The sequence below is a fragment of the Pan paniscus genome, chromosome 9 (assembly GCF_029289425.2).
Source record: "Pan paniscus chromosome 9, NHGRI_mPanPan1-v2.0_pri, whole genome shotgun sequence".
Lineage (NCBI taxonomy): Eukaryota > Metazoa > Chordata > Mammalia > Primates > Hominidae > Pan > Pan paniscus.
In genome coordinates this window covers 3,311,804-3,337,271 of record NC_073258.2, presented here as the reverse complement: position 1 = coordinate 3,337,271, position 25,468 = coordinate 3,311,804, and the positions used below count along the sequence as shown (strand labels likewise).

General features: G+C 53.0%; 1 protein-coding gene across 4 annotated transcripts in view; it reads right to left on the bottom strand.

Annotated features, from left to right (window-relative positions):
• AP2A2 (adaptor related protein complex 2 subunit alpha 2) overlaps positions 1–11,969 on the bottom strand; it is an 89,925-nt gene extending 77,956 nt beyond the window's left edge. The window contains exon 1 of one of the 4 annotated variants that reach the window (XM_034931894.3): positions 11,639–11,969. In XM_034931894.3, the coding sequence (XP_034787785.1) occupies positions 11,639–11,705 (67 nt within the window). In that variant the 5' untranslated portion in view covers positions 11,706–11,969. The remainder of the gene's footprint in view (positions 1–11,638) is intronic. The other 3 variants (XM_034931893.3, XM_055093945.2, XM_055093946.2) reach the window with 3 other exon arrangements.
• Positions 11,970–25,468: the final 13,499 nt, after the last annotated feature.

Sequence of the window (25,468 nt, the reverse complement as noted above, 5' to 3'; positions counted from 1 at the left end):
TGGTAAATAACAATAGGCTGGGCACGGTGGCGCACACCTGTAATCCCAGCACTTTGGGAGGCCGAAGCGGGCGGATCACCTAAGGTCGGGAGTTCGAGACCAGCCTGGCCAATATAGTGAAACCCCGTCTCTACTCAAGATCCAAAAATTAGGCAGGCATAGTGGCGGGCACCTGTAATCCCAGCTACTTCAGAGGCTGAGGCAGGAGAATCACTTGAACCCAGAGGCAGAGGTTGCAGTGAGCTGAGATCGCGCCACTGCACTCCAGCCTGGGCGACAGAGACTCCATCTCGATAAATAAACAAAAATAAATACATTAAATAGAAATAAAGGAAACTCCCTGGAGCAGACAGAAGAGTCTCAGGAAAGAGGAGAGAAGAGCCCCTGCCGCAGCACAGGCCCAGCAGCCAGAGGAAAAACCACATCAAACAACGGCCTCAAGAAGCATTCAGAGAAGACACTGCCTCGAGTGAGGTAAAACTAGCCCCAGACTACAGGCTGCGGTGGTGCTGCCTTGTAGGAATCACACTGTTCCCAAGGTACTTAGCCTCCTCCCAGAACCAAGATCAAGAATATTAAAAGAAACACAAAAATATTCTGCTCCAAGAAGGTGAAATTCACAACGTCAAGCATCTAATAATAAACCAGGCCAGGCGTGGTGGCTCACACCTGTAATTCTAGCACTTTGGGAGGCTGAAGCAGGTGGATCACTCAAGCCTAGGAGTTCGTTATCAGCCTGGGCTACAAAGCAAGACCCCATTTCTACAAAAAAGTTTTTTAAAAATTAGCCAGGTGTGGCTGTGGTCCCAGCCACTCAAGAAGCTGAGGCAAGAGGATCACCTGAGCCCAGGAAGTCAAGGCTGAAGTAAGCTATGATTGCACCATTGCACTCCAGCCTGGGCAATGCGAATGAGACCCTGTCAATAAATAACTAATTTATTTATTTATTTAAAAAATTAGCCAGGTGTGGTGGCATGTCCTGTAGGCCCAGCTACTCAAGAGGCTGAGATGGGAGGACTGCTTGAGTCCAGGAGGTCGAAGCTGCAGTGAGCTGTGATCACACCACTGCACTCCAGCCTGGGCGACAGCAAGACCCTATCTCTTTAAAAAAAAAAAAAAAAAAGGCCAGGCGCAGTGGTTCACGCCTGTAATCCTAGCACTTTGGGAGGCCAAGGCGGGTGGATCACGAGGTCGGGAGTTCAAGACTAGCCTGGCCAAGATGGTGAAACTCCGTCTCTACTAAAAACACAAAAAATTAGCCAGGTGCCTGCAATCCCAGCTACTCAGGACACTGAGACAGAGAATTGTTTGAACCTGGGAGGCGAAGGTTGCAGTAAGCCGAGATCACACCACTGCAACACAGCGAGACTCTATCTCAAAAAAAAAAAAAAAAAAAAAAAAAAAAACTGGCCGGGCACAGTGGCTCACACTTGTAATCTCAACACTGTGGGGGCCCAAGGCAGGCGCATCACTTGAGGTCAGGAGTTCAAGACCAGCCTGGCCAACACGGCGAAACTCCGTCTCTACTAAAAATTCAAAACCGCCCGGGCACAGTGGCTCATGCCTGTAATCCCAGCACTTTGAGAGGCTGACGTGAGTGGATTGCTTGAGGTCAGGAGTTTGAGAATAGCCTGGCCAAAATGGTGAAACCCCAACCGGGCGCGGTGGCTCACACCTGTAATCCCAGCATTTTGGGAGGCCGAGGCTAGCGGATCACGAGGTCAAGAGATCAAGACCATTCTGGTCAACATGGTGAAAGTCCGTCTCTACTAAAAAAAATACAAAAATTAGCCGGGCATGGTGGTGCGCGCATCTGTAGTCCAAGCTGCTCGGGAGGCTGAGGCAGGAGAATCACTTGAACCCGGGAGGCAGAGGTTGCAGTGAGCAGAGATCGCACCACTGCGCTCTAGCCTGGCAACAGAGCAAGACTCAGTCTCAAAAAAAAAAAAAAAAAAAAAAGGTGAAACCCCATCTCTACCAAAAATACAAAAATTAGCCGGGCATGGAGGCACACACCTGTAATCCCAGCTACTCAGGAGGCTGAGGCAGGAGAATCACTTGAACCCAGGAGATGAAGGTTTCAGTGAGCCGAGATCATGCCACTGCACTCCAGCCTGGGAGGACAGAGGGAGACTCCTTCTCAAAAAAAAAAAAAAAAAAAAAAACTTAGGCCAGGCGTGGCAGCTCACGCCTGTAATCCCAGGACTTTGGGAGGCCGAGGCAGGTGGATTGCTTGAGGTCAGGGGTTCAAGAATAGCCTGGCCAACATGGTGAAACCCTATCTCTACTAAAATACAAAAATTAGCTGGGCGTGGTGGTGCACGCTTGTAATCCCATCTACTAGGGAGGCTGAGCCAGGAGAATTGCTTGAACCCAGGAGGCAGAGGTTGCAGTGAGCCAAGATCATGCCACTGCACTCCAGCCTGGGCGACACAGTGAGACTCCATCTCAAAAAAAAAAAAGGCTGGGCACGGTGGCTCACGCCTGTAATCCTAGCACTCTGGGAGACCAAGGCAGGCAGATCACTTGAGGTCAGGAGTTCGAGACCAGCCTGGCCAACATGGTGAAACCCCATCTCTACTAAAAATACAAAAATAAGCCGGGCATGGTGGTGCGCTCCTGTAATCCCAGCTACTCCGGAGGCTGAGGCAGGAGAATCGCTTGAACCCAGGAGACAGAGGCTGCAGTTAACCAAGATCGCGCCACTGCACTCCAGCCTGGGTGAGAGAATGAGACTCCATCTCCAAAAAAAAAAAAAGAGAAAAGAAAAGAAACACGTACTTGCTATTTCAGCTACATTACATGAAACACAAAGGCAGTCCACAGAAAAAGCAAAACATAAATCCTAATACAGTGCCGCCTGCCCTAAGGAGCTCAGAGTTCTTTAGATATGCTAAATAATCCTCATTACACCCTTGTGCTGCCATCAGAGGGATTTTAAAGGTAAGAAAAACACCCCACAACACAAAACAAAAGCCAGGCACCCCATGTTGGCTGTTGGTCTCTACACTCCTAAGCAAACCCGTAGACAGACGCCAAAGCTTAGGGTGGGTGAGAAGAAAGGTAAATGGGGAGTATCCTGAAGCCAAGCACAGAGATGAACACAAAACCACCACAACTCGGAGTCTGAATTTCAGGCAAAGATGAAGACTCCAGGATCTCGACAGGGCTACAATTTGAAAAGGTGGGAAAGGGCTGGGCGCAGTGGCTCACACCTATAAATCCCAGCACTCTGGGAGGCTGATGGGGGAGGATCACTTGAGCCAAGGAGTTCAAGACCATCCTGGGCAACAGAGTGAGACCCTGTCTCTAAATTTTAAATATAAATATAAAAAGTTTAAAAGTGGGAAACAAAGGAGAGCAGAATCAGGATCTGACCCAAACCCCCGGCTAGAAGTGTTGTTCCTAAGAACGCACCCAGCAGGAGGTCTGCCACTCGACCTGGAGTTTCCTGAGGTATCGGGGTGGGGGCGCTGAGGGAGCTACATGGGGCAGAAAGAATCTAGCATGGGAGTCAGGACTTCCCTGGCCTCGGGGACACACAGCAGCTGTGGGCACAGCACCCCTCCTAAAATCCTGGAGCGCCCACCAGCCCCTCAGCCCACCCCTGCACCCTGTGCTCGTGCCACCTTCCCAGCCTACAGAAGCCTTGATACCCCCAACCATTCCCACACTCCAATCACCAGGTAAGTGCAGGCTCCAAAAGGCAACAAACGTTTAAAATCAAGAATCAACTGAACGGAAGATACAAGTTCCCCTGTGCCAACAATGTTTCAGGAAAAAGCGTGCAAAGCTGGCAGAAAGTGATGTCTGAATGCAGAAGCGTGGTTCCAAGCTCCCTGTGTCTCTGGGGTCATCCCCGCTCCTGAGTGCCCACGAGTCACTGGAACTCGCCTCTCCCACCCTGGTGCTGGGCATCTCACTGCCTCACACTCTTCTTGGTCCTCTTCCCAATTCAAGTCTCCAGGGCACTATTTAAAACAGGGCTGCTTCCTACTCACATGCTATTTCTTCTATGCGTCTTGGCCAGACCCTTACAACCCTGTCCCAAAGCACAGAGCTCATCTTACCACACAGCTTCAGCCCCCACTTCTACACGGGAGCACCCACCTCAACCTATCCCACCCACCCGGAAACTCTCTCGTGACAAAACTGCACATACTGCTTTTCAAGACGTTTCAACCAGCTCAGCTTTCAAGCTAAAGTCAGAAGGAACATGCTGCCAGAATCAGCAAATGTGGTTTTATAATCTAAGTCTGGGATATCATGTGGCCTGGTAAAAGCTGTTCATTTCTGGGGTTTTTTGTTTGTTTGTTTGTTTGTTTGTTTTTGAGACAGAGTCTTACTCTGTCGCCCTGGCTATAGTGCAGTGGTGCAATCTTGGCTCACTGCAACCTCCGCCTCCCAAATTCAAGTGATTCTCCTGCCTCAGCCTCCCAAGTACCTGGGATTACAGACACGTGCCACCACACCTGGCTAATTTTGTATTTTTAGTAGAGACATGTTTTTCCATGTTGGTCAGGCTGGTCTCGAACTCCCGACCTCAGGTGATCCACCTGCCTCGGACTCCCGAAGTGCTGGGATTACAGGCGTGAACCACAGCGCCCGGCGTATTTGATTTTTTTAAGAGCCAAGGAAATGCCATTTAATCCTTCACTGACAGCCTTTCCAGGAACTCTTCTACTACAAAATCTTGACACAGATTGTTACCAAAAGTAACAGTTCATTTTAAGAGGAAAGAGAAGTAATAGTAAGTATCTGGCACAAAATATGTTCACCACCAGGACACTTCAACTTGTCATAAAAGAAAGTGATCCTGACCTTCAGAGGAGCCAGACGGAAAACACTGCGAAGAGAACCAGGGTGTCCCAGAAGCAGTGACCACCAACCTTGGCAAGAAAAATTCAACCTGAGCAAAGACTTCCTTCCTTCTCTCCATAGCCACCATGACACATTTCCTAAACTGGTTTCTAAGGAACACACATTATGCAGAAGCATGCAAAAGAAGACATGCAAGGAGAGCATTCTTTTCTAAGAGTCAGCACTTTTTAGGAATGTACAGTCAAAAGGACAAAATGAGCTTTTAACTGTGAAGGTTATTTAAGAAATGCAAAAGCAGACTGACCAATTCTGATTCTGATCTTCACTCCTATGCACGAAAATCAGTACAACTTTATGTTTAATTTTTATACTGAAGTTTAAGCAGAGTTTAAAATTTAGTGTTCAGTTTCTCCATATCTAATTTATGACTCCATAACTGGAATTGCATGAACAAATAAAATTTAACTTTAGTCCCACTGAAACACAATTCAAAGGGTATCTAATTTCAAGAAAGTTAACAGAAATGGTCAGGCACAGGGGCTCACGCCTGTAATCCCAGCACTTTGGGAGGCCGAGGCAGGCGGATCACTTGAGGCCAAGAGTTCGAGTCAGCCTGACCAACTTGGTGAAACCACGTCTCCACAAAAATTAGCTAGGCGTGGTGGCAGACACCTGTAATCCCAGCTACTCGGGAGACTGAGGCACAAGAATCACTTGAACCTGGCCGGGCGTGGTGGTTCACGAGGTCAGGAGATCGAGATCATTCTGGCTAATACAGTGAAACCCTGTCTCTACTAAAAAATACAAAAAATTAGCCGGGCGTGGTGGTGGCGGAGCCCCAGCTACTCAGGAGGCCGAGGCACAAGAATCACTTGGACCCAGGAGGCGGAGGTTGCAGTGAGCCGAGATCACACCGCTGCACTCCAGCCTGGGCGACAGAGCGAGACTCTGCCTCAAAAAAAAAAAAAAAAAAACAAGAAATGGAAGGGACCAAGTTTTATGCCAACCACAATGAGCAGAGCACTGATAATTTTTCTAATTTATCGTGAAACCTGCAGCAAAACTGCATCACTTTCTTCAAGACCATGGAAATTCATTTTTGCCATCTTGCTAATAACATCTCTCCATCTGTTTCCCCTTCATGTGAGGACCTGGCGGGATTAAAGAAAACGCCTCCAAGCATTTGCACCACACCAGCACCACATGTAGAGAAATAAAAATGGTCATTTCCTGCCTGAAGTTGTTTTCCTGGCAAACTGACTGGTCTCAAAAGGACTTATCACTTCTTCCCTTTCCTTGCAGTCCTGACTGTTTTGCAGTCAATTCTCAGAGCCTGACAACATTTTCAGCAGTGCTGTGTCTCTCCAACAATATTCTAGTGTTGGCATGTCAACAGCAATGCATAAAGACATGCATTCACTAAGTTAGATACAACTCTCCTCTGCAGATATGTCATTTGTGTAAAAACAAATGAAAGTTCCAAAATAACTGAATAAATAGCAAATAACTATGGTCTTGTTTCCCCAATTTCAGCAGTTATTTTGTTTTCTCGGTATCTTTTGCTCAAATACAATGCCAATCAATGCACCAGCCTGAATGGACCTCGATGGGACTGTACTGAGGGGAAAAAAAAGCAATCTCAAAAGATCACATATGATGTGATTCCCTTTATATGACATCCTTGAGACCACAAAATTACAGAGATGGAGAACAGATTAGTTTCAAGAGTCTGGCTATAAGGGGTAGCTTTGTGATGATAGTATAGTTCTGTATCTTGACTGAGGTAGGGAACCGGTTACACAAAGCTACAGGTGCTAAACTGCATAGAACCACACACACACACGTGCATGTCGATCTAATGAAATCTGAATATGCCCGGTGGTGTGTACCAGTGTCTGTTTCCTGGTGTTGAATATGTCCTGTAGTTATGCAAGATGTCCACATTAAGAAAGGTAGGGCACCAGGCACAGTGGCTCACGCCTGTAATCCCAGCACTTTGGGAGGCCGAGGCCGGTGGATCACGAGGTCAGGAGACCGAGATCATCCTGGCTAACACGGTGAAACCCCGTCTCTACTAAAAATACAAAAAATTAGCCGGGCGTGGTGGCGTGCACCTGTAGTCCCAGCTACTCGGGAGGCTGAGGCAGCAGAATGGTGTGAACCCGGGAGGCGGAGCTTGCAGTGAGCTGAGATCGCGCCACTGCACTCCAGCCTGGGCGACAGAGCGCAACTCCGTCTCAAAAAAAAAAAAAAAAAAAATTCTAAAACTGGGACTAAATAAAAGGACTAGAATTTTTTTAATGCCAATTTAAAAAAAAAGAAACAGCTTATTAACTCTCACACACTGAATGCATACTGACCAAATGCTGGGCTGACGTCAATCAGGAAGGATGAAGTTAATTTTAGGAGACATTAAGTTAGTTCACTACCTGAGCCACAAAAGCTACAACTTTGAGGGGCAGAGCTTGACACGAGGCACCTTTTCAAATCCTGGAGCATATTCATTGCTGCCTATGCTAAGAGGAGTAATGCCCCAAGCCAGTCTGTTGGGAGTGGGTTACTTGAAGTGAAAACAGAGCATCCTAGTGTCGACATGCTCCCTGTCCGCTACCTCAGATACTTGGCACAGGGCTTTTTTTTTTTTTTTTTTTTTTTTGAGACAGAGTCTTGCTCTGTCACCCAGGCCGGAGTGCAATGGCACAATCTCAGCTCACTGCAAGCTCCGCCTCCTGGGTTCAAGCGATTCTTCTGCCTTAGCCTCCGGAGTAGCTGGGACTACAGGTGCATGCCACCACGCCCAGCTAATGTTTGTATTTTTGTGGAAACAGGGTTTCCCTATGTTGGCTAGACTGGTCTTGAACTCCTGACCTCAGGTGATCCGCCCACCTCAGCCTCCCAAAGTGCTGGGATTACAAGCGTGAGCCACCGCACCCGGTTGGCACCAGGTCTTGGAGGGGAAAAACTTTTTTTTTGAGGCAGGGTCTCAATCTGCTGCTCAGGCTGCCCAGGCTGGAGTGCAGTGGCGCAATCCTAGTTCACGGCAGCCTCAACCTCCAGGGCTCAGACAATGCTCTCACCTCAGCCCACTGAGTAAATGGGACCACAGGTGCGTGCCACCATGCCTGGCTAATTCTTTTTTCTCTTTTGAAAAGACAGGGGTCTCACTATATTGCCCAGGCTAAAGGAGGAAAACTTAAGAAACTGGTCAGAAAGACGCAAATTTGGAGCTGAAACAGGCTTTAACGATATTTCAGCTCAAAATCCGCCCCTTCAAGCGTCAGCTGAGGAAACTGAGGCTCCGTGGCTAGTGGCCTCCACTCACGCAGCTTTAATGATATTTCAGCTGAAAATCCAGCCCTTTAACTGTCCGCTGTGGAAACTGAGGCTCCATGGCCAGTGGCCTCCACTCATGCAGCTGCTAAGAGGCAGAGTCAGGGTCAAGAGCCTTGGCTGTTGGCTCGGAGTCCTCTTTCCACACGGCCCGACTACTCCTATCATTCACTCTCACGACAGGAAAACAGCACACAAAATCAGAGCTGGCCAGGGAAAGGGGAAGCGGGGACCCCTCTGCCTGTGACATGGAGGTCAAGTTCAGATCAGCTCAAACCCTGGCTGGGTCTCCAATCCCATCTCCAGGCACCAGCCAACATTCATTAACTCGATACGTATATACATTAATTATTTGCTGTTCCTCTAATACCTTGGTCTTCTGCCTGAATTGCCCAAGAATCACCTTCCTTGTGAGGTCTTCTCTGGCATGCACCTCGCATGCCAGACGCTCGCCATGAGGAGAACAGCAGGAAAAATGTGATGAGCAAGATAGGGTGCGCACCTTGTAGAGGCCATCCTAGAGGGCAGTGGGGGAGATGGGGCCACTCGAGTGAAAAACAGCACCACAAGCTGAAGACACTGCCCAGAAGGAGAATGGTGAGCGCTGCAGCTGATGAGAGGCCATCCAACAGCAACGAGGGAAAGAGGATTCCGAGAAAGGGGCCGTATTAAAGAGACCTGGCTCCCGCAGCTAGGACTAAGCACCCCTTCTTCTACTAGCTCCTTCAGGGGAGGGGCTGTTTTATTCAATGGGATACACTAGTGGTTCTCGACTGAGGACAACTTTGCCCTAAGGGCACATTTGTCAATGCCTGGAGACATTGTTCCTTATCACAACTAAGGCATCTGGTGCTGCTATAAACATCCTAAAAGGCGCAGAACAGTTCCCCACAATAAAGTGTGATCCAGCCCCAAATGTCAGCTCTGCTGAGTTGGAGAAAGTCTGGTCTATATAGTCAAGTATTTTATAGAGTACAGCAGTTTCCCCATATCCACAGGTATACGTTCCAAGGCACTCAGTGGGTGCCTGAAACTTCAGATAATACTAAATCCTATACAAGCTGCCTTTTTCCCACACATACCTATGAAAAAGTCTAACTTACAGATTAGGCACAGTAAGAGATTAACAGCAGCCAATAATAAAAGAGAACTGTAATGATATACTGTAATAAAAGTTATATGAATGTGGTCTCTTTAAATATCTTATTGTACTATGCGCACCTATTTTCAGACCACCAGAGGTAACTGAAACCTCAGAAGGTGAAACCACAAATAAGGGAGGACGGCTGTACCGCGCTCACTGTGGTAGGCGCCATCCTGTCGAACGCAGGCCCTGGCACAAACCATCTATCTAACAAGGGAGGACGGCTGTACCGCGCTCACTGTGGTAGGCGCCATCCTGTCGAACGCAGGCCCTGGCACAGACAATATATCTAACAAGTGGGTGACTTGCTGTCTGAGGAAATGGCTTTCAATCTCATTGTCCTGCCTAACGCAATTTTCTTCAAAAATGGAAGGACAGACATCATAGCGCATTTAAGGGTACTCAGTCTTTGTCCCAGAGGTACCCTTAAGAAATAATACACACACTTAGTTTTACAAAATGCATGTTGGTCTCATTATATAACAAACAAAGAGAAAAAATGCTACTCGTAAAAGTGCTGATCTGAGGGTGTTTCTAAGCCTTTTTTTTTTTTTTTTTTTTTTTTTTTTGTCAGAAAGGTCTCACTCTGTCACCCAGGCTGGAGTATGGCACCATCTCAGCTCACTGCAGCCTTGACCTCCTGGGGTCAAGTGATCCTCCTCTCTCAGCCTCCCAAGTAGCTGGGACTATAGATGTGTACACCAATACGCCCAGCTAATTTTCGTATTTTTTTGTAGAGACAGGGTGTTACCACATTGCCCAGGCTGGTCTCAAACTTCTGGGCTCAAAAGATCCACCTGCCTCAGCCTCCCAAAATGCTGGGACTATAGGTGTGAGCCACCGCACCCAGCTCTATGCTTTTTTTTTTTTTTTTTAACAGAGTACGGGAAGGGTTAGATGGTCCTCTACCCTTCCACAGAGTGTGGGAGAACCACTATCCTCCTGATCCTCTACCCCGTCTAAGGAGATGAGAATTCAAAGGGAAGATCACAACAATCCCTCAAAATATACATTAAAAATTATGAGGGTGCCGTGGCTCACGACAGTAACCCCAGGACTTTGGGAGGCCAAGACGGGTGGATCACTTGAGCTCAGGATTTCGAGACCAGCCTAGGCAACATGGCGAGACCCCCCATCTCTACAAAAAACACGAAAATCAGCCAGGCATGGTGGTGGTGCACGCTTGTAGTCCCAGTGACTCCGGAGGCTGAGGTGGTAGGATCACTTGAGGTGGGAGGTTGAGTGCGCCGTGATGGAAGTACTGCGCTCCAGCCTGGGCGCCAGAGCAAGACCCTGTCTCAAAAAAAAGAAAAACAAAAATCATGAAGTCAACTATCTGCTGGATAACAAGGAAAAAAATCAACACAGCAGACAGGAAACTGGCTTTGTTTCTCCCTCAAATTAAATAAGGAGACGGCCTCTGAAAGCCAAGAGGAGTCCTGTTCTGCACACCAAAGTCAAATTAATTGGTGGACCGGTGCACCCACCCAGCCACCCTGCACATCCTTCTAACAGGCCAAGCCTTCCTGGCTTGTTTAACGGTTTGGTGTGGATTTTTCCCACCCCGAGGGGACAGGCATGGGGCTGAGAACGAGGTCTGTGATTGGAGCAGCAGGCAGCGAGGCCATCCCACACCCCGACTGCTCGTGTCCAGATTCCCTCCGGGAATGAGTCATTTTAATCGTCGTGGGTGAGATCTAATCAGGGGTTAATAAGCCTCCAGAACCCAGGTCACAAAGCTGTTTCCTGGGAAGACACTGATTTCCAGATTTCTGCTCCCAAAGCTAAAATCCACGCCGTTTTGGAAAACGCTGGGTTAAACGCTCCAGTACTAGAAAGACCAAGGTGACATCATGCTGGGGAGGGGCGTCTTGGCCCGGAACCCCCTTGGTGGTGCCGCAGCCCCCCGCACGGACCAGCAAACGGGAGTGGAAATGTGGATGAAGGGCCGTGCCCTAAACCCCTAGACCCCGCACCCCTAGACCCAGGACCCCCCACCCCGCACCCCCAGACCCAGGGCCCCGCTCTGCATCCTGACCCGCACCCCCATACCCGATACCCCAAGACTCTGAGCGCCGCCCGCACCCCCAGACCCTGGACCCCCACCCCGCACCCTGGCCCCCACCCCCAGACCCGGTACCCCAGACCCGGTACCCCAAGACCCCGAGCGCCGCCCGCACCCTCAGGCCCCGGGCCCCGCCCGCATCCCAGCCTGCACCCCCAGACCCCCGGCCCCGCCTGCACCCCCGCCTCGAGGCCCCGCCCCGGGCCTCCGCTCCCAGACCCCGTCTCCGCCGGCGGCCCCGGCCCCGGCACCGGCCCCACGCCGCCCCCGCCACTCACAGTTGCGGATATCCGAGATGAAGACCGCCAGGCCCCGCATCCCGTCCCCCTTGGACACGGCCGGCATCTTCCGACGCTCGGGAGCGGCCTCGGCTGGCGGGCCCGGGCGGAGGAGCGCGGGGAGCGGGAAGCGGGGAGTGCGGTCGCCGTCACCGCCGCGGAGGAGCCGCCGGGGAGCCGCCGGGGAGCCGCCTAACCACCGCCGCCTCAGGGTCCCAGCGCCGCTTTCTGGGCCGCCGCGCGCGCGCACGCACGGCGCCCGCACCAGCACGCACGCGCACGCACGCGAGCGGCGACGGACGGCGGCCGGGGCGGGTGTCGCGAGAGGCAGCGGGCGCGCGTCCGCGGCACGGGGGCGAGCCGGTCGAGGCAGGCGCGGGGGCGCCCCCTGCAGGCGGACACCATGGACGGAGCCGCTGAAGCCACGCGTTCGCGTCCCGGGGCCGCGCCAAGCTGGCGATGCCGCCCGCGTCCCCCACGGGAAGGGCGTGGGTCCGGGCGGGAACCCGCGTGTGCAGCGGGCCGCCTCTGTCGTTGTTGGTGGTCACTGCAAAAGAGGCGGCCACGCAGGCACACGCGTACGGCCTCGCCCTGGGCCTCGGCCCCGCTAGATTGCCCCGAGCAGGTCTCCGTTTTCTTACTTGGAATAAACGACCTGTGAGCGCTGGGCGGCGGGGCAGCTCCGAGGCCAGGGCCTTGTTTGTTCCGCGTGGGCCGGGGCGGGAGGGCGGCGCCGGGAGGAAGGTGGGGCTCCAGGCGAAGGGGTCACAGCCGCTGGACGGCCTTTGGCGAGGAAACCCTCCCCTAGCACGGTATCCTGAGACGGTGGGGCTGGCCCGCCCCTCCTGCCGCCCTGAGCCGCCAGGGCCACATCTCTTGCGGTCCCTGAGCTGGGGGGGAGGCAGGCCCCGTGCCCGACCCAGCCCAGGGTCTGTGTGGCAGCCCAGGTGCCCCATCCACATCACCTGGGCCTGCAGCGAAACAACCGCCCACCCCACCCCAGTGACAGCGGCCGGGGGCTGCAGCCCCTGCGGAATCCAGTCCCTCGGCGGCGCCAGGACTTTTGGCCACTGTTGCCAGGGCCCCCTCTGCTCCCTAGCCCTCTGCACCACTGCAAGCTGGAGGCCTAGGCCCACCCCTGTGGTCACAGCGGAAGGGAGGACCAACTGGGCCAGGCTGCACAGCTCCAGGCCCCGGCCAGGAAGAGACCCCAGGGAGTGGGGAAGCAGATGGCCCTGCCTCACTGTCCTTCCCAGAGCCAGATGGCTTTGAAGAGGAAGCTCCCTCCTGCTGGAGTGGGGGGGATCTGGACCCTGTACCTGGAACTGGCCTAGACCCACCAGCCAGGGCTTTGTCCCCACCCTGGCTCTCTTCCGCAGCCCCAGATGAGAGCTTAGCCCTGGTGGAGCCCGGCCAGGAGGAGGGGACAGGACCCATGCCCCTCCCCAATGAACCGGGTGCCGCACCCAGGCTCTGGGCCTCCAGAACTCCTGGGGAAAACCAAGATCTCTGACAGACCCCAGTCAGCATAAGGCAACCAAGTTCATCACTTCCCAAGACAGAGGCACGGAGCCAACCCAGCAGAGGGCTTCCTGGAGGACGGTACACCCCTCCGGAGTCCCCATCCTCTCCCAGTGCCACCTCCTGGCAGAGAAAGTGGTCCCAGGGCTGTTCATTCTTCAGCCTCTCCCTTCCACCAAGAAGCTTCCCTCCCCTGTCCCTGACAACAAATAAAGGCCATTCTGGACAGAAGAGCATCTTGTGCCATGTGAGGGGTCCTGGGCTGCTCTCCAGGACAGTCCCAGCAGTCACGAGGACCGTCCACTAACACACGTGGGCAGAGCATGGGCTCTGGGCGTCAGGAGGCTGGCATGCCTAATCCAAGCTCCCATTGGCAGTGGCAGTGCAGAAGACCGAGACAAGCAGACCACTGTGCCCCCCCCGCCAGCAGCCACTCACAGAGCAGGGCAATGGGGGTGCTGCAGGGGCTGCCCACAGGAGGGCTTGGGCCTGGCAGGCATCCCCCTCCGCCCACTCGGAAGACTCCTCCTCAGTGCCAACTCTGGGATTCCCACAGACATCCTCCCGTCCACACGAGAGTGTTGAGGGGTCCCAGAGGGCCCGACACGCAGCCATGCAAAAGACTCCCCACCTCCTTCCAGCGTCGTTGCCCTTGCAGACACGCAAGCCCTCCAGATAATTCACTCCAGTCCCAGCCTTGGGTCTGAGTCCATGTGGGCCTCCCTGAGCACTGCCACTCCTCGGCTAGGGAGAGGCCAGCTTCGGGAGTGTGCAGTCCTAGGAAACAGTTTCTTTTTCTTTATTTTATTTTTTGTAGTGATGGCATTTCACCATGGTGCTCAGGCCGGTCTTGAACTCCTGTAATCCCAGCATTCCGCCTGCCTGTGTCTCCCAAAGTGCTGGGATTACAGATGCAAGTCACTATGCCTGGCCTATTTATTTATTTATTTATGTTTAATTTTAGAGACAGGGTTTCTCCCTTTGACTCCCAGGCTGGAGTGCAGTGATACAATCATGAATCACTACAGCCTCCACCTTCTGGGCTCAAACCATCCTCCTGCCTTGGCTCCCAAAGTGCTTAGACTGCAGGTGCACGCCACCACACCTGGCTAAGTTTCTGATTTTTGTGGAGATGGAGTCTCACTATGTTGCCCAGGCTGGTCTTGAACTCCTGGGCTCAAGCAGTCCTCCTGCTTTGGCTTCCCAAAGTGCTGAGATTACAAGCCACTGTGCCCAGCCTCAGTTTCTTTCTTTTTTTTTTTTTTCTTCCTCGAGATGGAGTCTTGCTCTGTCGCCCAGGCTGGAGTGCAATGGCGTGATCTCGGCTCACTGCAACCTCCACCTCCCGGATTCAAGCGATTCTCCTGCCTCAGCCTTCTCAGTAGCTGGGATTACAGGCACGCGCCATCACGCCCGGCTAATTTTTTGTATTTTTAGCAGAGGTGGAGTTTCACCATGTTGGCCAGGATGGTCTCAATCTCCTGACCTCGTGATCTGCCCTCCTCGGCCTCGCAAAGTGCTGGGATTACAGGCGTGAGCCACCGCGCCCAGCCATTTCTTAAATTATTTGAACGTTTGTCATACTTTAGCCACGCAAGGTCACAGTACTATTCCCAAGGGCAGAGGTGGGGACGAGTCGCTTTCCTTCATCCACAGCCATGGGGAAGCCAGGGTCCACAGATACAAGCCCGACGTGGGCATCGTGAAAGGAAAACAGGCCGGGGCCCCGAGCTGCGGTGTGGAGGTGCTGTCTCACTGCAGCAGGGTTCCCCAACAGACAGCCCCTGCAGCGTTAGCTGGCCATGCCCTGGGTCCTACCCAGACCTGAACATGTCTGTTTTACAAATGACCCAGTTTCCTTCTCATCATCTCTGGCGTAAGTTGCAGACAATGACCCTTCCAGAAGAGGGTCTGGCAGCGTGTTCCATGTACAGTTGGTCCCTGTGCACTCACGAAAGTTCAGGGACAATGAGGTGGCATGCTCAGACCCTGTGGCCCCCCCGTGATCATCTGAGCACCTGCAGTCCCCAGGAGTGACATGCTCAGGGAAGGCTGTGGGAACTGACTGTCCCCTGCCATGGAAGGGTGGGAGGCATGAGGGGTGCATTCTGGAACTCTGCGGTGGGTGGGTGCGTCAGGTATAGCCAGCCCACCTGAAGGAGGAGAGGATGAGCTCAGGCTCCTGAGTGCTCATCATGGGGCGGGTGGGAGCCGCCATGACCACACATCTTTCTCACCACTGCAAAGCCGGAGGAATGCAAAGCCATTCACAGCTGGGCCCAGACAGCAGCAAAGCAGCCACCAGGGTGGGAGGTGCAGCCTCCCCAGACGTCTGGCGGGAGAGCTGGAGTGCTGTGCGGGGCCCAGAGAGCTGGCATGGGGTAAATTCGATAACCTGGGACCCCAAGCCCCACTTCCCAAGAGTCCCCGCCCAGCTCAGCCCTTGATCCTGAGTCAGGCCCCAACACATCCACACCCACAATCGCACCAGAGGGGGGATGACTGGGCACCTGTGAACGGCGGGAAACTGAGTTTCTGTCAACAAAACCCCGCAGAACACTTGTAGGATGGCTTTTGAGACACAGGCCCCGGACAACAGCTGGGTCCTTTGCGGCACCCACGGTGTCTGGATCAACTGAGCCAGCCTGGCAGCCCAGGGTCCCTCCGGCTGCTGCTGGGCCAAATTCCTGGAAGCTACATGCAGGGCAGCCCCTAAAACATGGTTACAATGACGGAAATCCCTGGACATAATGCAGAGAAAGGGGCTCAGAGGACTCAGGGACTGAACCTGTCCAGCCTCTCCTAAGGAGACCCTTCCTGCCAAAGGCTTGGAGATGTGTAACTTGCACAGGGCCAGCACCTTCACAGGCTCTCAGGGCCGTCCTCTGAGGCTGTGGGGGTGCAGCGATCAGCGGGCCCCCTGCTCTCAAAGGAGAAGGGCAGCTCGGGGTGACTAAGGCCAAGGAGGCCAGACACCCCACTAGGTGGCAGGGTGATGACATCATCAAGGTCTGTCCCAAGCAGCCCCTAGTACGGGTTACCAGCTCAGGGCACCCTTGGGCCAACAGAGGGGCAGCCCCCTAAGCTCCTGCATAAGATGTGTGGTCAAGGCCAGGCACGGTGGCTCACACCTGTAATCCCAGCACATTGGGAGGCCGAGGCGGGGGGATCGGGGGATCATGAGGTCAAGAGATCAAGACCATCCTGGCCAACATGGTGAAACCCCGTCTCTACTAAAAATACAAAAATTAGCTGGGCATGGTGGCACGTGCCTGTAGTCCCAGCTACTCGGGAGGCTGAGGCAGGAGAATCACTTGAACCCAGGAGGCAGAGGTTGCAGTGAGCAGAGATCACGTCACTGAACTCCAGCCTGGTGACAGAGTGAGACTCGGTCTCAAAAAAAAAAAAAGTATGGTAAAGAAAATTCCAGGCCAGGCGCAGTGGCTCATGCCTGTGATCCTCTCCCATAGGAGGCAGAGGCGGGTGGATCACTTAAGGCAGGGAGTTCAAGACCAGCCTGGCCAACATAGTGAAACCCTGTCTTTACTAAAAATATAAAAAATTAGCTGGGCATGGTGGCGGGCACCTGTAGTCCCAGCTACTAGGGAAGCTAAGGTAGAAGAATCGCCTGAACCTGGGAACTGGAGGTTGCAGTGAGCCAAGATCCCGCCATTGCACTCCAGCCTGGGCAACAGAGCAAGACTCTGCCAAAAAAAAAAAAAAAAAGCCAGGCGCAGTGGCTCACAGCTGTAATCCCAGCACTTTGGGAGGCCAAGGCAGGTGGATCACGAGGTCAGGAGTTCAAGACCACCCTGGCCAACATGGTGAAACCCAGTCTCTACTAAAAATACAAAAAATTAGCTGGGCGTGCTGGCGGGAGCCTATAGTCCCAGCTACTCGGGAGGCTGAGGCAGGAGAATGGCGTGAACCCGGGAGGCGGAGCTTGCAGTGAGCTGAGATCACACCACTGCACTCCAGCCTGGGCAACAGAGCGAGACTCAAACAACAACAACAACAAACAAACAGCTCCCTGACCATCACCTGATGGTCAACTGACTTTCCTGGTTGGGGGACGGGGAGGAGGGGAGCCCTCTCCCGCCCCGCTCACGTCTGACTGGCTACCTACTGTAACAGGAAGGCAACGTGGAAATCCTGGGAGCCCCCTTCCCAACCCAAGGGGTAGACCAGTGGTGCGGCTGGCGACTAGTGACACCCTCAGAGGGTCTGATGGGACAGGCCAGGGTATATAGCCTGAGTGCTGCGGTTTTTACGAGCACACGAGGCAGTTCTGAGGTGTGACGCATTTTACCAGCCTGACTAGCCCGCGCTGGACTTCCATGCTGTCAGACGCCAACCACACGGTGTTACAGCACATGCCCATTCCGATCCCCTGCCCAGCCAGCCTGGCAGCAAAGTGGGGCTGGGGGACTGTCATGAACCTCTGTGGCCCCACTCACTGACAATGCCAAGGAAAGCCACTGTCCTGGCCATTTCTCCCACGGCAGCAAATCCCATCAGCCCAGGCCCACGCCTTGGCCTCCCAAAGTGCTGGAATTACAGGTGTGAACCACTGTGCTCAGCCCAGCTCTGGGAATTCTAATGTTAAAAGGAAGAGTGAAAGAATGTAAACTAAGAAAAAACCCACAACCAGCCAGGCATGGTGGCTGACACCTGTGATCCCAGCCCTTTGGGAGGCCAAGGCAGGTGGATCACTTGAGGTCAGGAGTTTGAGACCAGCCTGGCCAGCATGGTGAAACCCTGTGTCTACTAAAAATATGAAAATTAGCCAGGCATGGTGGCGGGCACTTGTAATCCCAGCTACTGGGTAGGCTGAGGCACGAGAATTGCTTGAACCCTGGAGGTGGAGGTTGCAGTGAGCCAAAATCACACCACCGCACTCCAGTCTGAGTGACATGAGTGAGACTCTGTCTCAAAAAAAAAAAAAAGAAAGAAAGAAAGAAAAAGAAACAAGGAAAAAACCCACAGCCTCTGGCACTCCAAATATACAGAGAGTGTCAGCACTGCTGATTGCTTCGGCCTAGCAGGGATTGTAGGACACCTTTATTACCTCCCTGCAGAGCTGAGCCAGAGTTCTCTGCTGGTTTAATTCCCGGGGACTCGGATGTCACATGGTTCACTGGCTACCCAATGAGCAGGAAGCAGCATGTACGCTGTGTGCGCTGCAGACCTGCACGTGTGCCGACGGCAGAGACTGCGAGTCCAGCCCTGCCGCTGAATCTCCCCTCCTTCTACGGTAGCTGATCTCCTGACTTGGTGGGCATGTGGCCGCCCAGAATCAAGACTACATTTCCCAGCCTCCTTTGCAGCTAGGCATTGCCTGGTGATAGCAGAACGTGCAGGGAGATTGTATCTGGGCCTGCCCTGCAATGTACCATAGCCTGGGCAGCTGGAACAACAGAAATTTGTCTTCCTGTAGTCCTGGAGGCTGGAAGTCCAAGATCAAGATGTCCACCGGGGCCGGGCCCGGTGGCTCACACCTGTAATCCCAGCACTTTGGGAGACCGAGGCGGGCGGATCACGAGGTCAGGAGATCGAGACCATCCTGGCTAACATGGTGAAACCCCGTCTCTACTAAAAATACAAAAAATTAGCCAGGCGTGGTGGCGGGTGCCTGTAGTCCCAGCTACTTGGGAGGCTGAGGCAGGAGAATGGCGTGAACCCAGGAGGCGGAGCTTGCAGTGAGCTGAGATCGCACCACTGTACTCCAGCCTGGGCGACAGAGCGAGATTCCATCTCAAAAAAAAAAAAAAAAAAAAAAAAGATGTCCACCGGGCATGCTCTTCCTGAGGCCTCTCTCCTTGGCTTTATGGATGCCATCTTCTCCCTGGGTCTGCACAGGGTTGTCCCTAGGTACTCCTCTGTGTCCTCATCTCCTCTTTTTTTTTTTTCTTTTTGAGATGGAGTTTTGCTCTTGTCCCCCAGGCTGGAGGACAATGGCATGATGTCAGCTCACTGTAACCTCTGCCTCCCGGGTTCAAGTGATTCTCTAGCCTCAGCCTCCTGAGTAGCTGGGATTACAGGCATGTGCCACTACATCCAGCTAATTTTTTTTTTTTTTTTAACTTTTAGTAGAGCTGTGGTTTCACTGTGTTTTCCAGGCTGGTCTCAAACTCCTGGCCTCAAGTGATCTGCCCGCCTCGGCCTCCCAAAGTGCTGGGATTACAGGTGCGAGCCACTGCGTAAGGCCGTAATCTCCTCTTCTAAAAAGGACACCAGTCCTATTGGATTAGGGCCCACCTTACTGACCTCATCTGAACTAATTACATCTGCCACAATCCTCCAAATTAGGTCACATCCTGAGGCACTGGGGTTAGGACTTAATATATGTGTTTTTAGGAAACAAAATTCACCCCGTAACAGAGGTGACGTGTGCCCATTTGGGGCAGGATGTTGAATTCCTGCCTGCCTTTCCACCCACTCCTCAGAACACAGTTTGATGGCTAACACTCTGTCGGGAACAGCATGGCTGGGGGCTCTGCCACACTCAGACAAACCTAGATCCTAACAAACACCTAATGATCACCAGGCCTCAGTGTGCAAGGTGCACCCCAAGGACAACGTGGGGGGCGTCATAAAGCCTCTGGGGCTCCAGGGCATATCAGGACGTCCCCCGTTCTGTCCTGTGTCTCATCATCAGTACTGCCAAGCCCATTCCCACAGGCATCATCAGTCATCAGTAAATGCTCCCCCACCTCCCCAAATGCCCAAAGCCACACAGGAGCCATACAGCAGGTGACACCAGCTGGGGGAGGGGTGGGGAGGTGCCATGAAAATCCTGTTGTTCCCCCACCCACAGATGCTGCTACTCCTGGCCTCCTGTTAGCCCCAGAGCAGGAGTCTATAGCCTCTGGGCTCCCTCAGGCCCCCGTGGAGCAATGCCCCCCAGCCCTACTGGCCAGACCAGCTGAGGCCAGACCAGCCCTGCCCACAGTCAGTTTCCCAGCACCGGAGGGGCTCCCTGGCCAGGGGGTTCTGCAGCAAGCACTTCCCTCCGGGCGGGCCAGCACCCACCCACCTGGCCTCCAGCCCAGGCTTCTCTGTGGGCCCAGCCAGGTGAGCTGGTGGAATATTCATCAATTTTAAGGTTGGTCTGAGAAAAAGAAAGTTAGAAAATAAGCCCGGCACAGTGGCTGACACCTGTAATCCCAGCACTTTGGGAGGCCAAGGTAGGCAGATCACCTGAGGTCAGGAGTTCAAGACCAGCCTGGCCAACGTGGTGAAATCTTATCTCTACTAAAAATACAAAAATTAGCCGGGCATGGTGGCGGGTGCCTGTAATCCCAGCTACTCGGGAGGCTTAGGCAGGAGAATTGCTTGAACCCAGGAGGTGGAGGTTGCAGTGAGCCGAGATGGTGCCACTGCATTCCAGCCTGGGCGACAGAGCGAGACTCCAAAAAAAAAAAAGGAAATAAAGCATACTGACTAAAATTATCACTGCAGGCTTTCCACATGGCCATATGAGCTTCCTAGAACTCTCTGAAAAATGACCACAAACCAGAGGCTGCAACTCAACAGAAACGCATTCTGGCCTCGCCGTTCGAAAGGCAGAAGCAGGTGTCAGTGGGGTTGGTTCCTTCTGGAGGCCCCACCCCCATGTTCACCCCTTGCATCTGTCTCAGTGCTGCCTCTCCCTTCTGTTCCCTTTTTTTTTTTTTTTTTTTTTTTGAGACGGAGTCTCACTCTGTTGCCCAGGCTGGAGTGCAGTGGCAAGACCTTGGCTCACTGCAACCTCTGCCTCCCAAGTTCAAGTGATTCTCCTGCCTCAGCCTCCTGAGTAGCTGGGACTACAAGCGTGTGCCACCACACCCAGATAATTTTTGTATTTTTAGTAGAGGTGGGGTTTCGCCATATTAGCCAGGCCGGTCTTGAACTCCTGGCCTCAAGTGATCCACCCGCCTCAGCCTCCCAAAGTGCTGGGATTAGCATGAGCCACTGTGCCCGACCTCCCTTCTCTTCTTACAAGGACCCCTGTCATTGGATTTAGGGCCCACCCTATATCCAGAATGATCTCATCCCAAGATCCTCACCCTAGATACCTCTGCAGAGACCCTATTTCTATTTGTTGTTGTTGTTGTTGTTTGAGACAAGAGTCTCACTCTGCCTCCTGGGCTGGAGTGCAGTGTCTCGATCTCAGCCCACTGCAGCCTCCACCTCCCAAGTTCAAAGGATTCTCCTGCCTCAGTCTCTGGAGTAGCTGGGACTACAGGTGCACGCCACTATGCCAGGCTAATTTTTGTATTTTTAGTAGAGATGGGTTCTCACCGTGTTGGCCAGGCTTGGTCTTGAACTCTTGATCTCAGGTGATCCACCCACGTCAGCCTCCCAAAGTGCTGGGATTACAGGCATGAGCCACTGCGCCTGGCTGAGATCCTATTTCTAGATATGGTTGCACCGTTGCATTCATGGGTATAGGAGTGAGGACTTAGACAAGGCTTCGGGGGCTGCCATTCAACCCACCACCATGGAGAAATACTACCTCTTGATCTCATCAAGGCCAGGCAGCCAGCCCCTCCCCTTTGCTTTCAGATTTTTTTTTTTTTTTTTTTTTGAGGCGAAGTCTTGCTCTGTTGCCCAGGCTGGAGTGCAGTGGCGCAATCTCAGCTCACTGCAAGCTCCGACTCCCGGGGTCACGCCATTCTCCTGGCTCAGCCTCCCTAGTAGCTGGGACTACAGGCACCCGCCACCAAGCCCGGCTAATTTTTTGTATTTTTAGTAGAGATGGGGTTTCACCGTGTTAGCCAGGATGGTCTCTATCTCCTGACCTTGTGATCCACCTGCCTCAGCCTCCCAAAGTGCTGGGATTATAGGCGTGAGCCACCACGCCCAGCCTAGATTTTTTTTTTTTTTTTTTTTTTGAGACAGGGTCTGGCTCTGTCACCTGGGCAGGAGTGCAGTGGTGTGATCACAGCTCCCTGCAGCCTCCACCTCCCTGGGCTCAGATGACCCTCCCACACAGCCTCCTGAGGAGCTGGGACTATAGATACGCGCCACTAGGACTCACTAATTTATAAATGTTTTTGTAGAGACGAGGTTTCACCATGTTGTCCAGGCTGGTGTCAAACTCCTGAGGTTCAAGCAAGCTGCCCGTCCCAGCCTCCCTAAATGTGGGCCGCCACACCCAGCCAGCTTGCGGTACTTTAAGTTGGCTGTGTGATAGTGAGAAGTATAAAACCCACAATGGTGCCGTGACGCACACGGCCTTTGCAAAGGGCAAATACACAAAGCTAGGGCCACGTGCCACCACACATGCCCACCTCGGGGCTCAGCATCAGCCCAGCAACCAACCAGACACCTACATGCAACTGTCACTTGCCAGGGCCGGCTGGGCCAGCGGGGGCCCACACGTGGAACACAGACAGAGAACTGCTGTGCTGGCTCTGGCACTGGATCCAGAAGCTTCCGCTGGGCGTGAGTGTGCCACTTCCCCCTCCTGCTTGCCCTGGATTTGCTTATCCCAGCACCCAGAGAGGATGTCTCCGTCCATAGGTGGGGAGGGCTAGGCAGCAGGGAGTGCTGGTGTGTGTCCCTCTCTTCCTGGGCTTCCGGCCTCTGAACTGGAATGTTTCAAGGCCTAGGAGTGACAGGACACGGTCAGCAATAGTGGCCCAGGTCCTGCCCTTGGGTGACCCAGGCCAAGGTCTCCTAGTTAGAACAGGACAGAGTCACGAGGCTGCCACTGTCGGGAAGGGCCCTGCCTGTGCTGACTCTGCAAATGAGCAGTCACCCAGAGCCACCGCGACCCCACCCAGGAGCACTGGCCAGCCTGGGGAAGACACAAACCCAGCCCCAAAGGCCCCACAGTCACCAGGCACCTCCAACAACCAGGTGTGAGTGATTTTTTTTTTTTTTTGAGACAGGGTCCTATCTGTCGCCCAGGCTGGAGTGCAGCAGTGCAATCACAGCTCACTGCAGCCTTGATGTCCTGGGCTCAAGTGATCAGCCTCCCGAAGTGCGGGGATTACGGCGTAAGCCACCACTCCCAGCCTTCGAGTGCTTTTGAGGATGTCTCTGAGAGGCATCCTCAGGCTGGGGACCCAGGAATATCCCAGGTAAGGCATGGGGTCTCCTAAAGCAGGGATCCAGTCAGCAGCAGAAACACTCATCTCTGCAGGCCTCCTCACCCCACCGGCCTGCCCCTGCCCTACTCTGTCCCCCCCATGCCCACGGCAGACAGGCAGTGGGCAAGCAGGAGGGCCTCAGGGCAGGTCAGACCTGGGCCTACAGGGCAGAGCCTGGACCTCCGCCAGGGCACTCCACACCCATCCCGGGTAAGGAGGGCTGGGAATGGGGGCTGAGGGCTGGTTTAGTGCCTGGGCAAGGTGGTTATGCTTGGATTTATATTAAATTTCAACAATTAGGATTTGATTTATTAAAATTTAATTTCAATACATTGAAGTTAGAAATTCAAAACCCAATTTATTAACCTGTTAAGTTCAATTTTACAAATCTCCTATTATTCCCTTTTAAGCCTAGAAGACTTTACAGTCACTTATTTTTTTTTCACGGAATCTTGCTCTGTCAACCAGGCTGGAGTGCAGTGGCGCCATCTCGGCTCATTGCAACCTCCACCTCCCAGGTTCAAGCAATTCTCCTACCTCAGCCTCCTGAGGAGCTGAGATTACAGGTGCACACCACCACGTCCGATTAATTTTTTTTGTATTTTTAGTAGAGACGGGGTTTCACCATGTTGCCCAGACTGGTCTCAAACTCCTGGGCTCAAGCGATCCTCCTGCCTTGGCCTCCCAAAGTGCTGACATTACAGGCATGTGCCACTGTGCCTGGCCTTTTTTTTTTTTTTTAACAGAGTCTCACTCTGTTGCCCAGGCTGGAGTTCAGTGGCTCAATCTCGGCTCACTGCAATCTCCACCTCCCCAGTTCAAGCGATTCTCATGCCTCACCATGTTGCTCAGACTGGTCTTGAACTCCTGAGCTCAGGCAATCCGTCCACCTCGGCCTCCCAAAGTGCTGGGATTACAGGTGTGAGCCACCGCGCCTGGCCTGCAGTCACTTTAAAGGGGCTTCTGCATAATATTTGGTCCCATCTATAAACTCAATTAAGCAATTTTCAACATTTGAAACAATTTATAAATGAAGCCTCTTTTCACTCCTTTTTGCGTGCCTTAGGTTGTCTGAATTGATAACAGAATCTCGGGTGCTTCAGTAACTCATGCATTGGCCTGGTGAGGTGGCTTATGTCTATAATCCCAGCATTTGGGGAGGCTGACGCAGGAGGTTTGCTTAAGCCCAGGAAGTGGAGGCTGCAGTGAACCATAATCCACTGCACTCCAGCCTGGGTGACAGAGTGAAACCTTATTTCATTGTGATACTTTTTTTTTGGGGGGGGGGGGCGATTTTCCTGCCTTGGCCTCCCAAAGCATTGGGATTACAGGGGTCAGCCAGTGCACCTGGCTAAAAACTCATACAACTTAACAGATTCAAATTTTAAATGTGGTGAACTGCAAGTTATCTTAGATGTTCCAAAAACATAAAATACGAAATGTGTTCAAGTTTCACTTAATACAGGAACGCTAACACTTCGGTTCTGATTCTCCTAAATCTTGGTATGTTTCATTCAGCATCTTCCTAAGGCTAAAAGGTGGGTGCCCACCTAAAGAAGTCAGTTTTCTTTTTCTTTTTCTTTTTTTTTTTTTTGAGGCAGAGTCTCACTCTGTCGCCCACGCTGGAGTGCAATGGCTTGGCTCACTGCAAGCTCCGCCTCCTGGGTTCCCGCCTTTCTCCTGTCTCAGCCTCCCAAGTAGCTGGGACTACGGGCGCCCGCCACTACGCCCGGCTAATTTTTCGTATTTTTAGTACAGACGGGGTTTCACCGTGTTAATCAGGATGGTCTCGATCTCCTGACCTTGTGATCCGCCCGCCTCGGCCTCCCAAAGTGCTGGGATTACAGGCGTGAGCCACCGCGCCCAGCCAAGAAGTCAGTTTTCAATCCAGGTACACGGGGCCCATTGGCACGAACTATGCAGATTGGGAAGCGGACCGCTTTGTGCTGGCAACTGACAAGACTCCCCCAGGAACCCGGCCGTTGGGAGCTCTGCAGAGGGGCCTGGCTCTGGGCTTCCTATCCTCCCATCTGCGGGCCCCATCTGCTCTTGGGGTCTGTAGTTCTGGCCCAGAGTGAACCCTAAGTAGATTCTGCAATTCTTTTTTTTGTTTTTTTGAGACTGAGTCTTACTTTATCACCCAGGCTGGAGTGCAGTGTGATCTCTGCTCACTGCAACTTCAGCCTCCCAGGTTCAAGTAATTCTCCTGCCTCAGCCTCCCCAGGAGCTG